We start from the raw sequence: 15,748 nt of genomic DNA, 5'->3' as shown, positions 1-15,748 counted from the left end.
GCACCTTAAAACCACATGGGTCTTTCTGCTTCTTTTTGCTATATTTCCTGGGCTTCTTATCTGTTCAGGTCTGCTCCTGCGCAAATGATAGAGTTCTGGGATGTTCTGCTCAGCATTCAGTTATTTCTATTAATGTCTTTGCGTAGCCAGGGGACTTTCAGCTGTGCTGTTGCAAATGACGAGGGGCTCTTGAATGCTTTCTGTGTTTCTCTGTTAGCTCAGGACAGCAAATGCTTTTCTACTGTGTTTTGCAACAACTTAGTTTCATGCTCCAGTTGGCATCCAAAGAATTCATAAGCTATGAAAATAATTCATTTCTTTTCAGTGAGAGAGATTCCTAAAATAAACACTGCTTTGGTTTTCATGATGAACTGTAAAAACAAACCAAGCAGAGAAGGATTAACTAGGTAGTGCAGCCTGCTTGGGAGGAGAAGGAAAAACGAGCTACAAGGTATGAGGAAGTTGTTAGAATCCTGAGTAATGGTGCTGTGTTTTATAAATGAGACTGGAGAGTGGCAAAAGCAAAGAAAAGTGAAAGTAGGTAGTGGAACCCACCACCAGCATACGTGGTTTCAGTTTCACTGGCATCTTTTTAATCTTCATGCAGTATAAAAGCAAACCAGATATCAGGTAGTAAGAATCAATTGGAGATGGGTTGTAAAATGCTTGCTGCTTTCAATTTAGTATCTAATACTTTAAGTAGTGATTGCATCTGTACCTGTTGGAGAAATCTTGATGAGAAAACAGCATTTTATTCACGTGAGGATATGAAATGTTAGAAAGAAACTAATATAAGCTATTTTAAAACATTTCACAAACAAACTAAAAAAATCCATCCACTTGGTAATTTTTTAGCAGTTTGTCATTTCTGCTTTTAAGTACTATCGTGTCTTTGTTATTTTACTTATTTGTCTGCACTGTTTCTTATTTCTTGCTTTTTGCTTTGTGATGTTTTGTATTAAATTTAAGTGGGATAGAGTGAGGTTGGTAAGGAAGTTGGTCTCGTTTCATGGTGGGTATTAGGGTGTAACTGATGATGATGAGCCTTTATGTTTGTCAGCTTCACTTTGGTTAATAAGCTTCCTTTACATCCTACAGCTATTTTTTGCCTTTGCAAATGAAGAAAAGTTCTCAGAAAATGGATGGATGGTGTATAATCCAATGTCTGAATACAGGAGACAAGTGAGTTACTTAAGTCTCATTTGTCTGGTCCTTTCCTATCTGAAACCTTGCATAGAATAATTATTTTTCTGTAGATTCCTCTTTTGGAGCACAGGGAGCTGAGAAGTGGGAGAAAGCAGAAATGTGAGGAAGAAAATACTGGAAGAGTTAAGATTAAAATGGAAAGTAGAATCTCGTAGGAAGGTTAGGGTTTGCTCTTTGAAAGAAGTTATTAATACCACTTACAATGTGCCTCTGTTAAGTAGACTGGGGGGAGGAGAGGGATTGAAAGTGACAAGTATGCAGCTAAAGTGTCCCGAGTATAAATTTGATTTTATCTTATTCTTCCAGAAATATAATATTAATTTCGAAAAATCTTTACAGAAACAGTATTGCTTAAATAAGTTATTGATGTCTGCCAGTATTCTGCCCTGCTCTTAGAACAGCTGTGGAAAAACATTAGTGATACAGGATGTTGTTTAATTTTAACTTGTGTAATAGTCTTACTATTGGACAATTGATACTTATTTTTGCTTTAAATACTACAGTAAGAATGGCCTTTCTTTTCTTTCTATGTCTTTTTAATGGGATAAGGTGTATCCAGGCTTTCACGTGATCTATTTGGTTCAAGGTAGAGGCTGAAAACATCAAAAAAGTTAAGATGCAAATGCCTGCACAAACCCTATTATGTGTGCATATGAGGAGAGCTGATCAGTCTTTCACAATTTCCTGACTGCTGTTTGTGAAATACTTTACTGAGCAGACTGACTAAATGTAGTTTCTTAGATTCAGGGCAGCCTCCCTACTGATTTTTATTTATTTATTTACTTTAATTGAAGGTGATATCAGACTACAAGGAAGAAAGACTGAGATCAGACTTCTTCCCTCCCTCTTTTCAGGGCCACAATTTCTTGTCAGCAGGCAAAATAGAAAGCTGGTGCTTTGAGGGAGAAGAGGAAGTAATTGTCTTTCCCCAGTCCCATCTACTGTTTTGAAACAGTGCTATAATTGGGTTACACTGGGAGCTTGTTGCCACCATGTGGCTGTAATACCATCATGAAGTTAGAGAGCAGATTCATTAGTTGTACAGTCAAATACATGTTGAAAAATTTTGTTCCCTTTTAGGGACTTCCTAATGAACGGTGGCGAGTAACATTTATTAATGAACATTATGGACTGTGTGACACATATCCATCGCTCCTTGTAGTGCCATATAATGCAACAGATGATGACCTTAAGAAAGTTGCTGCATTCAGGTCCCGAAATAGAATCCCGGTGAGTATTAATTGCATGATGAAACTGTCTTTCAGCGTAGCTAGTTTTAAGCATGCAGCCAAACAGCATTTTGCTGAACATGATGCGGAGAACATTCATTTGGAAATGATTATGGTAAAGTAGTTTTGATTGGCTTAGGTTTTTCTTACTACTTAAAGCTAGTGTGGTGGCCAAGATTCATTTCTGTTATCCCCCATGACAATCATGCATTCCAGCTTCACTGGTTTTAACTTGATTTGTCTAGTAACAACTGCCAGTGATGCAGATTCCCTTTTCTTAATGAAGTATGAGCCTAGGATAGTCATCTGTACTAGTTCATTGTTGGATGTGCATGAGACGTGATAGCAAATGTTATCCTTATCATGGGTAAACAGTGCATGGCATTTAAAGTTCTGATGGTCAGACCTAAAACAAAACCTCATGCATAGTCTCTATAGAAAGTTCCTGGGCTTCTTAGTCCTGTCTAATTTTAAATTGGGCTGTAGAGTGTGTGCTAAACCCATTTGACTCTTTGGGTATGTTTCTGTAACTAAAATATTCTTTTGTAATAGTTCACTGTTGCCAATGTCTTAGGATGCCCGTCCTTAATGGTTAGAATTCATTCCTGGGGCAACAAAGCAGTGAAGGCAGCAGGCACTGTGCCTCAGAATCCCTCCTTTGTAAAGGGGACCAAGGAAGGAAATACACCTCAAGGACAATGGGAAACATTCAAACTACTGCCAAAAGGTTTCAGAATTAATTGTGAAAGCTGAAACACGTTAGAAAAAAATGCATTAGATTTTACAAGCATATATAACTTCAGGGAGAGTTAAATATGTCAGAGAATGAACTCTTTTAGAGTTGATTAAATTTTATGAAACTTGGGGGAATTAGAGATGTTTGGGAGCTAAATTTTGAAGAAACAAAATGCGACTAGTTAACTTTTATATTACCTATATCTAAGGAATGTGATTTTTTTAAGTTACAGCTTGTAGTGAAATTTATTTCTTCTAATATGTTTTTTGGGATGTGACTAGGTTCTGTCATGGATTCATCCAGAGAATCAAGCTGTTATTATGCGCTGCAGTCAACCCCTGGTTGGAATGAGTGGGAAGCGAAATAAAGATGATGAAAGATACCTTGATATAATCAGAGAGGCTAATGGACAGATCTCAAAGCTGACCATCTATGATGCAAGACCCAATGTCAATGCAGTTGCAAACAAGGTAATTGGATTGCTTAGTAGCCTTACTTGTGAAGGAAGATGCAGTGGGGACTTCATTTTGAGTTTTCTTTGAAGAGGTTTTTCAAAACAGTAAAAATCTTACTGTAGATAAATTTACATAATCGAAATAATGAGGCTTAAGACCGTGAAAGAGCATGAGTGCCTAAAGTGGGTCATGAGTAGGGTTTTAAGACCATATATGGATTTCAAGACTCTCTACCCTGTGTTATTAGTCAAGCATAGCCGTGTATCATCTGTGTAAATTCTATCCTGAAAAAGCTGTATATAAAGCAAAGTTCGTTGGTAGGCATCTTTTTGTTTGGTTCTTTTTAACCTGTACACAAACCACTTCAGACTTATCCAAGCATGCAGCAAATAAAGAGAAAACAATCATGAACATTTGGTTTACACTCTAAACAGGATAAGCATAATCCTGAATACTTGCATTCTTCCGTAGGTACTTGTTGATAATAAGTGCAGTTACAAAAAGTATTTCCATCTGACAAAATGACTCTGTTCAAATCTGTCAGCAAAGCCCAAATGGGATCAGAATGAAAGGTGTCCCTGTAGCTTATTTCCACCTCCAGCTCTCCTACCCCACCCTGGTGAGGTCTGGATTGTTCAGGCGTGATCAGATAATGCTGGTCACAGAGTGTCAGTTTTATATTAGCCATAAAGCACTGCAGGCATAATTGTACTCCTTGCTTATATAGAAACTCTGATCACGCTGTGGAGGTGAAAGGCACGCGTTTAATTTTCTCTTTCTTTATAAGTCACTGTACCTGCTTCCCTCTCAGGTACTGTGATAGCCTCCAGAAGGCCACTGGTAACATAGTCTGCCTCAGCAGAGAGGCAGCAGCAGGGCAAGGAAGGTTCACTGTTACCCAATGAACTTCAGGTGCAAGTGACAACAACAAGCTCTGGTACTTACTAGTGAAATGTGATTCTGTGCAGCAAAGAGTGTGAGACAGGTGAGCTCAAGAGGGCTTGAGATCTCAATGAAACAGAGTTGGCTTATTCATCGGTCAGAATCAAACGGTAAGGAGGAGTTGCTGTAGTCCTAATGCTAAAATTACAACCATTCTATACTTGTGCTTCAGGATGCTCAAAGGAAAGAGACAAACAGTTATTGCTTCCTTTAGTAGAGAGCCTGGTAGCTCTGAGAATATCCACACATCTGAGAAAGGAGGTAGAGAGCATAGAAGAGGGATATGACGCGACCAAACAGAAATGTAGGTGGTACTAATGGGGAAAGGCTGTGCTGTACTTTAGCTTGTTGTCTGATGTGTAATTGGTGGCAGTAATGGCTTATAAACACAGTAATTATTTACCACAATTAATGGCATGGCACATCTTTCCTGTCTATAGGAAGCACTTTGATTTTGCAGCTATCTTCAGAAGATCTCATCCATGGCATTGTCCTAAAATAAGTGTGGTTTTTGTCCTGCCTTTATCACCATGTGCATCCTCTGCTATGGTGGTGAAGAAATGCTTTGAGAGAGCAGCAGAATAATAGACTTCTTTTGACTATGTGACTTTTCAGTTTCTTGGTGATCTTAACATTTAGCCTTCAGTAATTAAAAAAAAACTGATGGTAGGATTGTTACTTTAAAGTAAACTTCAATATTTTTACTTCGTTACTTCTTAGAGGCTGATGCTAATATTCTTAAACTTAATTCTTAATTTTAGCTTAATCTCAAGTGAACTCTAAAATTTAATTCTACTTGGCCAAACATCTTACTGTTTTCATGTACTCCGGTATCAGTTCAAATTTCAGTATTAAATAACTAGACGATGTAAGCACAATAAAAATTATATATACGTATGTATGTGTGTGGGTGTATATGTAAATATAGCAAATTTGCACTGGAAAATGTAGGATTTGCTCTCGTTTAAATTACTGGTGTACAGAAGTAGAAAAATCCTTTTGATTGAATTTCTGTCTAATTAGCATAGAAACAAAGATATCAGCAACTTTATTCCCAGAAAGTGCTGATCTAGAATGTTACAAGTAACTGCTGCTTTGTGTGATGTACTCTACGTTTTAATTTAACCTTTATAATTTGCCGGAGAAGAAAGTTGATTTCTTTTGTACTCAAAATCTTCAGTTTTCTTAATCTCTTGTGGGAAAAGTAAACAGAAATGATACAAAAAACATTGGTGTTGTAATGTTTGTCAAGGAAAACCTGTTTACCACGATGAGTCTTAAAAGTAATAAGGAAGGTACAAATGTCTTTTATTCTGAAAGCACTCTGAGTCTTGACTCAGTGCCAGCCCACTGTACTTAACCTGGCAAGTTTAATCTCATTCAAAGGCTTCCAGGCCCAATGCTATGAACAACTTTTTAGTCTTAAATTAATTCATTTCCCCATTTAGGGTTACTCCCTGAGGTTTTGAAGGGACTGACAGTAGTTTGAATGTCTTTCTGGTCATCTATTACATACTTACATATTTTGTCTTTTTGGAGGAGTGGAAGTATTATGTTTTCTGCAGCATTTGCTCTTTCTGAGCTTTCAACTGAGTCTGTTGTTTTAAGCAAGCAAACAACTGAGTGAAATTATATTTCATTTTCTAGTTATGCAACATAAAGTATCCCTCCATTGCTCTTGTGTTAAAATGCAGCTATGACAGTGTATGTACGACTGAAGTTAATTTTACATTTCTTGTTTATAGGCAACTGGTGGCGGATATGAAAGTGAAGATGCATATCCCAATGCAGAGCTTTTCTTCTTGGACATTCACAATATTCATGTCATGAGGGAATCCTTGAAGAAATTGAAAGACATTGTTTATCCTAACGTGGAAGAGTCTCACTGGTTGTCAAGTCTGGAATCAACCCATTGGTTAGAACATATAAAGGTGATTTTTAGCTGTCTATTTGAAATAAATAAAGTACGTATTTACTAATTGAACTTAGAACTTTTTTTGCATCGAGTACAGCTGTGCAGAATTATTCGTGTATTATGTAATGAACCCTACTTAACATTTTCATTTTAAGTTAATATTTGGAAAATAAGCCTATTAGAAGGGTAGAGGTGCCTTTTTCTAACTGTGATACTTGAGTAGTTTAGTTCAAAGGAAAGAGACAAATGAAATACAAAGTTTATAGAGAAAATTTCCAATGGTAAATCCTCTATTTCTTTTAAAAAGAAGCTTATGTTCTTCAGTTTATCAAGGTTACTGTTTTCTGTCCCATTTTTTAAGAATTTCCTGTGAGATAAATTAGATCTTACTAAGGTATTAGGGAACCAATCTGTTCTTCTATTTTTATACAATAAATTTACTTTATCTCCTAGAAGATTCTTTTCCAGTTAATTACACCATGCTCTGTAGGTCTTTTAATGGAAACAGTATCAATGTAGATACTCTCTAGATAAAAAGAAATCAATTTATTTTCTTAGAGTGATAACACTGATCTCCTTTGTTTGGTGTCTGTTCCTCTTTGTTAGCTTGTCTTGACAGGAGCTATTCAAGTGGCAGACAAGGTATCCTCAGGAAGGAGCTCTGTGCTGGTTCACTGCAGTGATGGCTGGGACCGAACAGCGCAGCTGACATCGCTGGCCATGTTGATGCTTGACAGCTACTACAGAACAATTGAAGGCTTTGAAGTTCTAGTGCAAAAAGAGTGGATAAGCTTTGGACACAAATTCGCATCGGTAAGAACTGGAAGATAATCATAAGGGTCGTGCTACATTACTATTGTATAATGTTTCTGATGTTAAACTACTCATTGTGGCAGCGCTGGATAATTCTTCTCATTTTGGGGGATTCTGACTTAAAACGTATCTACGTAGAAATGAACAGAGCTTTTTTGTTTGGGACCTGTCTGATTTTTGGGTTAGGCCAGGAGTCGGACTCAGTGATCCATGTGGGTCCCTTCCGGCTGGAGATATTATGATTCTATGGTGGCCTCCCAGCTGTTCCAGAAAATAATAAAATTGGGTTGGGATTTGAGGCTTTTTTCTTTCCCTTATCCCTGCTTCCCCCACATATGGACTACTGTAAGTGTCATGGGAGGCAGCTGAACAAGTCTGAGCAATGCACTGGGTGATGTTTTCAATACTTCATCTCAAATGTTGTAGAAATTGTTATAATAGATATAAAAATGCTGTCACTGGTAACGTCAACTCTAGTTCTGTTCTGTCTTTTTCTAGGTACTTAGAAGATAAGGGGAGATTGTAGCTGTATGTATTCAGCCTGTGTGTAATGCAGTCTAGGGCACTGGTGCGTTAGGAAACTTTTCAGACTCTTAGTGGAACTTCTCTTCTTAAATTTGGCTGCGGGAGATCTGTATGGGGGACCTGGGGAAGCAAAATAGCTGGTGAATGTATTGCAGTATCCAGCTTGCAGCATAGCTTGCTAAGTGGAATGTCATTGTTCTAATGATGAATTCTATTACAAGAAATATGAGATAGGGAATAAATTACAAATGAGAAGATACTCGGGCCCATACCAGTCCTTAGCAAGATCCTATAACTGCTGGCTGAAGTGGACTTTCCTTACTGAACATGTAAGACTGCTAATAGATATCACTTAATTTAAACTGTGAAAACTGGAGGCCAAGGAGGGACTATTTGTGTGTTTTAACTCCTTACTCTGGATGCAACCCCTCATTTCCCTTCATTTCCTGCCATTCAGTTCTATTATTTCAAGTTACCTTGTACATTATTAGATATTACAGGGAGATGTAATGGTTTCATCACTTTTTGTGCCCTTAGGACACATTCTGCCTGCTATCTTACAGGCAGATTGACAACATCGTAGTTCAACATACATGCTCTTCCTTGGTATCCTCCAGGCAAGTATGTTCAAGTAGAATGAGAGGAGTTACAAAATCTGTTTTCCTTGAATCCCCATCTGTTTTCAACTCTTAGATGTGAAAAGAAAGGGGATAGCTTTTACTGAACTTACTATTTTTCATCTGTGAGGAGAATGTCTTTGATTGCTACATTGGTTGCTTTTTCAGAGTAAGGTGGCTCTCCCAAATTTGTACAACATGTGTGAGTTTTCTGTCAAGAATATGAACATTTCTTTGAGCTCTGTTCTGTTCCCTATCCATCTCAGGTTATGTCATCAGATTCAAGCGTGGAGATGGGCAGAGAAGATAGTGTAGATAGTTCCTATGATACAGGATCTCTAGAGGCCATAATTACAAAAGAAGACAAAATATATAGCTTGGATTTTGATAGTGTGTAAATGTAGTTCAAAATATCTTATTTGTGATGTAATTAATGCAATGAGGATGAATAATTCTGTTTTTCCATTAACTAGCACTTTGTTTTTTAATAACAGGACAACTTTGGAATATCTTTGCAGTAGTTCCCTGAATCTCTCCTCCATGATACAATAACGAATGCTGAAAACAGGGTGCTATATTACAGATGTGGTTACGTTCTATTGTAAAATAAGAAACAGTGTCTGTTGGCCATAAAATGTGTTGTTTTGGTTAACAAGAGGCCCCATTGCTTTGTTTCAGAGAATAGGGCACGGTGATAAAAACCATGCTGATGCAGACAGATCGCCCATCTTCCTGCAGTTTATTGATTGTGTCTGGCAGATGTCTAAACAGGTACGTTATATCATTCTTCAGGTGGTAAGGCTTTTAGGGGTTACTGAATTCAAAACTTAGATCTTTAAACAACTGAGCAAAAAAGTATTTCAGGAAGACAGCATACCTCTGCCCCAACACTCTAGTCAGAAATAGTATGTTTGCCTTTAAGGCAGGCCATTTCTCTTTCCTATTTCTATAAGTTGTATACAAGCTGTGTTTATGCTGCTTCATATCAGGCACTGTTCTTGCAGGCAGGGAGTGTGTACTGGAGATTGTGACCAACTGGCTTAGCCTAGGGCCTGCTTGTTTCATTTCATCATTTTCTGTGAATCTGTTCTTTCATATACCTGGGCAGTGTTGTATCATCAGAGCTTAGAAAGGGAGGTGTTGATTGTTGTGATTTAAGCATCTCTTCACTAAGTAGTGAAACAAAGCAGTCAATTTTGTCTGTTTAGGGCCAGGAATTAGGAGCTAAACCCGTTTCTTGTTTGATGTTGCACTATAAAGTGTGTAGTATGAATATCGTTCTCTCTAGTACACATAAATATGATTGTAACAATTCAGAAATGTATTCTTTTTAGAAACTAGAGGCAACCAGAACATTTTGAGTGCATAGTTCTTAATGGCTAGTTTAAGGAAGTTGTTCTTCACTAGGAGAGTGGTTAGGCCCTGGAACAAACAGGCTGCCCAGGGAGGTTGTGGATGCCCCGTCCTTGGAGGTATTCAAGACCAGGTTGGACGGGGCCCTGGGCAACCTGATCTAGTAAAGGTGTATGTTTGGTGGCCCTGCCAGGCAGGGGGTTGGAACTACATGATCCTTGAGGTCCCTTCCAACCCGGGTCATTCTGTGATTCTGTGAATGCTTCATGATTTCTGAACATTTATTCTGCCATGTAATAATGAAAGTGTTGTCTTAAATTTTTCTTAAATGTTTCCAGGCTTCCAAATGCCTTCCTTAGTCTCCTAACACTCTCTGCTTTTGCAATTAAAGAACAAATTGTCTTTTTCTGTTATTAGTTTCCTACAGCCTTTGAATTCAACGAACAATTGTTGATTACAATCCTGGATCACTTGTACAGCTGCCGGTTTGGGACTTTCTTATACAACAGCGAGTCTGTTAGAGAAAAAGAGGTCAGTCATACCACTGATTGTTTCATTGCATTGCTGCGTTGTCTGCAGATGATGACAATAAATGCTGACTCTATTCTATTATATTCCTTGTATGTTAGTGTTCCTGAACTGACCTTATTGCAGAACAGATTACATGGTAAATGCCTTGGTTTTGGTAGCTTAAAGGCTATGCTGTCACTGCAATACTTGTAAAACAAACAAACCAACCTGTTTGATTGTATTAGAAATATTCTTAACTTACTGTGCTTTTAAGTAAATCCTAAATGCTATTTTTAGACTGCAACTATGACTTCTTTGGTTTCCCTGATTCTGTGCAAATGTTTATGGTTCTTATTTCAATTTCTTTTCAGAAAGTGACTGAAAAAACATTATCACTGTGGTCTTTAATAAACAGCGACAAGTCTAAATACACCAATCCTTTTTATAGTAAAGAGCTAAACAGAGCTCTCTATCCAGTAGCCAGCATGCGTCACCTTGAGCTCTGGGTCAATTACTACATCAGATGGAACCCAAGAATCCGACAGCAAGTAAGTAAATTGTCTAAAACATTTGAAGACTTCGGAAGTAATTTTTGTGTTAAAACTATGTAGAATAGTATCTGTAATCTAATATATATATATATATATATTTTTTTTTTTTCTAACATGCTGTTTGTAAGGATGGGAGGAGGGAAAAAGATGAAAGTGCTGATTTAAATGGTGGGGTTTTTTGTTGTTGTTTTTATCACCCAACTCAGAACATTGAGCTGGTTTCACTGCTTAGGATCGAGTCATCTTCAAATTCCTTTTGAGTCCCCTTTCCTTGGGAGTACATTCTTAATGGTACTGGATCTTACTGGAGGGTGAATGACAAGACTTAGTGCTTACTGAACCCTGAGGAGTAGAAGTGTTGGCATCACAAGTTTGCTTCATTGCATTTGCTTGTTCTTTCGCCCTTTTCTGGCAGATAATGCAAAGTCTTTTACAAAGTAAGATGACCTTATCACTTAGTCTTCTAAAACTGCTGTTTGCATTGATGACTATTGATAAGTTTTGGTTTGTTTTTTGCTAAAGCTTTGACCTGTTGTTTACACTGTATAAACACTGGAGAAAAGCTATTATGGATAATTCTACAAGTGAATTAGATTAGTAATCCAGGAACACTCTTATCAAATTATGTTTGTTCTTGATATGTAAATGCTCAATTTTTTGTTATAATCTTGCTAAAAATCTAGGCAAAAAGATAGTGTACAGAGACTTATTTGTCTTGCTTGACGAGCTGCATAGCTTTGAGTATAAGGCAGAGGAGCAATTTCTTTGACAGAAGCAGTGTTCACAATTCAGATTCTGGAATGAATCAAACAATGCAGTTCCTCTTCTGCAGCTGATCTATATTATTTTCAGCACTCCAGAGGCTGTAAGAGAGCCAGACAGTATTGCTATATTTTGTTAGGAGTTTGTTGCCAGTTTGAATTTTAGGTTCTCATTTGAAGCTTCTGTTGCTTGCTGTGCAGGATGAAGGCGTTTTGTCAAAAGTGAATCCAGTGATTAAATTTAGAACATGAAGGCTTATGGGGCATAAAAAATTAGCTGTAAATCAACTTGGAAATTCTTTGCCATTATTCAGGAAAGGCTTTTGGAAGCAGTTTCCTACTAAAAATGCAGACCTATGTGATACAATATTCTGTGCTTTTGTTAGCGGTCCCTCATTTTCACCATATTTAAGTGCAAATCACAAGCAGTTGTTCTCTTGCACATGAAACTTATGTTAAGTATCTGAGTAGTGAATGTGTAGCATAAGCCAGTTTTTTGAGATGACCCTGTTAGTGTTGTGACACAGAAGCGTGCTGGGGCATCAGACTTGAAGAGTCTACTCTGTCACAAGCTGCATCATTAACCCTGTGTCTCTTGTCCTCCTAGTAACTAGACTCGGTCATTGATCCTACTTACACATTTGCTTCAATACTTATCACCTCCTTTATCTGGGGCACCTAGGGAATGTTGTGTCTGAGACTGAGTGATTCAGGTGATCCTGAACTGGTTGTGTATTTAAGTTTGCTTCTGCAACTTTGTTGTTGTTAACTCTGGGGGGTTAATTGAGAAAGGGTAGCAACTTCTTGACGGGTGGATAGAACTAAGTAAGCTCAGGCTCTGTGTCTGCTTTGGGCATCCATGTAAAGTAAGCTAAGCTTAAAATAGGTATCGTTAAGGTTCTGTGGCTGTGAGTGGTCTGGTGTGCTCTGAGAGTTCACAAAGTTGTGTATTTTTTCTCCATTTACATACAGTTGCAAAGTTACTATTTAAGAATTGAAGTGAACTTTATCAGTAAGGGCAGATACTCAAACTGAAGGTTTCATCTTCATCTGATCAGCAGAGCCAAGGATCTTCAGCTTGGCTAACCATTTCTTTTTCAGGGAAGACAAAACATTTGCTTGTGTGGATGTATTTGGACTACAGTGATAAAGGACTAATACAGATCTCTTTCTAGCAGCCAAATCCAGTGGAGCAGCGTTACATGGAGCTCCTTGCGTTGCGAGATGATTATATGAGGAGACTTGAAGAACTACAGATCACAAATAACTCTAAGATATCCAACTCATCAGCCTCGTCAACGTCTCCCTCACAAATGATGTCCCACGTACAAACACATTTTTGAAGAAAACGTTGGCTTCTTTCTATATCATAATAGCAAGTGGTGCTTAACATAGATCTAAGAGTATAAAGAAGAGTATTTTAATGCCTTACGTTAGATTGTCCTAACACAAAGTATTTTAGACTGTCTTCATTCGAGGAGGACTTCAGAACAAAACCAACTCTTCCATTATGTGCCTTTCGGAACCTGTAAACTGGGAACAGGAATAATTGACTTCTAGTTACAGAGTACTTTAGAGTTATTTTGGAAAGTCTGGTACAGTTTGAAATGAAATTGATTTATTGTTTTCATAAGAATGCTTTAATTTATTACATTATAGGTCTGTCCTTCCTGTAAGGGAATTCATGAGCAGTCTTGGATATTGTGAATAAAACCCATTAACATCAAGAGGAATATTCACATCGTGTCAAAGTAACCACGTGTCTATTCCTGTTAGGAATACGGCTGTGGACTTGGTGAGGCAAAAATAAATCACGTGGTAAGATTTCAGAGGGAAGTTACGAAGTTAAAATGTTCTGGTTATCCGAGAGTTCCACGTTTTCTTGCTCCAAAATAAATGAAAAGATGGAAGGATCTAGTTTTAATTAAACAGTGCAGGTTGCCCAGCAGGTATCAAAAGAAAAGATGGTTTTTTATTGTATTTTTTTAAGAGATGACAGTTGCACTGGATTCTGAGAGGTCCTGTTTTGCAGTATATTACAAATGATCGCTATTGGCTGTATTGACTTTATGGATTAATACAGAACAAAACATTGCTAAATAAGGTTTATAGAGTTAAAAGCAGATCCCCAGGGACGCTGCCTAAATATCCAGCAACAGCCATTGTATTAAAGCTCGAGTACGTCTTATAAAAATAAATGTGCCTGTTTAGAGGAGCTTTTATACCAAAGTAGGCAAAAAAAAAGAAACTATCAGTTCTGAATACTGTTGAAAACGTGTAAATTTCTAGTCTGCTGTTCACTGTATATTTAACTTTTGTTTAATGAATTTATTCTTAAATATTTAAGGGACTTCAGTATAGGAGATCTTCATAGAGTGCGTGCACTTGCACTGAACCCTCCACTGAGTTCTAGTTTGAGGTCTTTATTTCAGAGGCGTTTTATAAACCTTTAACTTGCTCTTTTCAGGTATTTTGTAATAGTTGCAAGCATTTCTTTATGACAGACAGACCTTGCTACCCGATATTTCATTAGGATATTGCATATTCCCACAGGTTTAATGATATTCAGGCAATCCAGGAAATGTTGCATTTCCCAATTTGTAGAGCACTCTGCTATTGTTATTTGAAATGAAATGTTCTGATGCTCGAGGCTTCTGTCACTGTAAATTATTGTACATGCAGTGAGTTTGGATCAGCAGGATATAATAGTATTATATATAAATTAAGGTGCGTGTAAGTATACATGATATAGTTTTATTAGAAATTCCGCGAGTTTATAATGTGTAAATATTTTGCATACAAAAACTAAGTTTAAAGCTATAATTCCACAGAGTCAGTCAAAGTTTAGAGGGATATTTTTTAGGAGCAGTGTTTTTTCTTTCAAAGGAATTAAAATGTGCTGCCTCTCCATTTGCTTCAGCGCAGACACGGAGTTGCACTACTTTATGTTCAGGGAAGCTCAGAGCATACAGCGCGTGTGCTCTAAAATGCACACAACTTATTTCTTTGTCCTTTAAATTTCATTCTCCCTTCAGTATTTCTCACTGTGGTTTCCAAACCAACAAGAAATGCCGTGATCCCAAAGCTTGGCTCGTTGAGGTAAACAAGATGCATTTATTTCAGATGAAGGAAGATACTTGGCTGAGATACACTTTTGAGAACTATGCATATTCTGGTATATTTTGCCTTTTACTTGTAGTTTCTATATGTATATAGATACGTATATATAAAGCTAATTTTATTAGAATATTTAATGTTTCTGTATTTGAGTTGAATACATCGGTGACATCTCTGAGCGGTGTGGGGAAGTTCAGAAGGTATAATTCTACACTACACGATAACCTGTTGTGTGTGGGGAAATGTAACATAATGGAAAGATCTTTATGCGCTCAGTTCATTACTTAGATTCCATTCTTCATATTGCTGGTTTGGATCAGTGTTCATAGGAAGCTCCTTTCCATCCAGATGAGTATTTGGGCTGTCATTTGGCATTGTGATGTGAGCCTCCCCAGGTCCAAGCCAGGAAGTTCCTGAGGTGGTGAATAAGGAAGTGATGGGCAATGACTGCCAGCTTTGGGAGAGGGAGAGCTGGGCTGTAGCCAGCAGCAGCTACAGCTCCGTGCTGTCCTTTGTGAAACACTGGCCTGAGCTCTGTTACTGTGTTATTGTTTTATTTCTCTTGTATCCTTCCTTCCACGGACCCTGTTCTGTACTGGGAAGTTACTGCAGACTGCTTTCTTCCTTTGCTGCATGCCTTATCCATCCCAGCATCACCGTTAGGAGTGTTACCTACGGAAGCCTCTCACACTGCCTCCTTTGGAAGTATGTTGGAGCTCGGTTTGTACGGTGTCACACTTGAGCCCTGGGCCTATTGCAGCAGCACCGTGGGGCGCCGGGCGATGAGAGCCGCTCTGAAGCGGGGCGGGAGGGGAGCCCGGTCTCCGTGTGCTCTGTATGTGCGTGGATGGGAATAAAGAAATAAAGGTTTCTAGATTTCTCTTTACAATCATTCTGCTCCTTCCGCCGCTTCCCTCGGGCCGGGCCTGCCCCGCTCCCACCCGGCGCCGCCCCTCCCGGCGCCGCGGAGGCCTGTGGGTAAGGCCGGCCGCCAGGTGACAGCTCTGGGCCGCCGCCG

At 38.3% G+C, this 15,748-nt stretch overlaps 1 protein-coding gene across 6 annotated transcripts in view; it reads left to right on the top strand.

Moving 5' to 3' along the window:
* Positions 1-15,616, top strand: part of MTM1 (myotubularin 1) — a 31,368-nt gene extending 15,752 nt beyond the window's left edge. For 5 of the 6 annotated variants that reach the window (XM_015860763.2, XM_015860760.2, XM_015860764.2 and 2 more), the window contains 9 exons: positions 1,099-1,182; positions 2,287-2,436; positions 3,453-3,641; positions 6,314-6,499; positions 7,090-7,296; positions 9,117-9,209; positions 10,209-10,322; positions 10,673-10,849; positions 12,789-15,616. In XM_015860763.2, the coding sequence (XP_015716249.1) occupies positions 1,099-1,182; positions 2,287-2,436; positions 3,453-3,641; positions 6,314-6,499; positions 7,090-7,296; positions 9,117-9,209; positions 10,209-10,322; positions 10,673-10,849; positions 12,789-12,956 (1,368 nt within the window). In that variant the 3' untranslated portion in view covers positions 12,957-15,616. The remainder of the gene's footprint in view (positions 1-1,098; positions 1,183-2,286; positions 2,437-3,452; positions 3,642-6,313; positions 6,500-7,089; positions 7,297-9,116; positions 9,210-10,208; positions 10,323-10,672; positions 10,850-12,788) is intronic. The other variant, XM_015860762.2, reaches the window with a different exon arrangement.
* Positions 15,617-15,748: the final 132 nt, after the last annotated feature.

This window comes from Coturnix japonica, chromosome 4 (genome assembly GCF_001577835.2).
Source record: "Coturnix japonica isolate 7356 chromosome 4, Coturnix japonica 2.1, whole genome shotgun sequence".
In the NCBI taxonomy this organism is placed as follows: domain Eukaryota; kingdom Metazoa; phylum Chordata; class Aves; order Galliformes; family Phasianidae; genus Coturnix; species Coturnix japonica.
The sequence above is the reverse complement of the archived record's forward strand: the minus strand, read 5'-3'. Positions and strand labels throughout refer to the sequence as shown.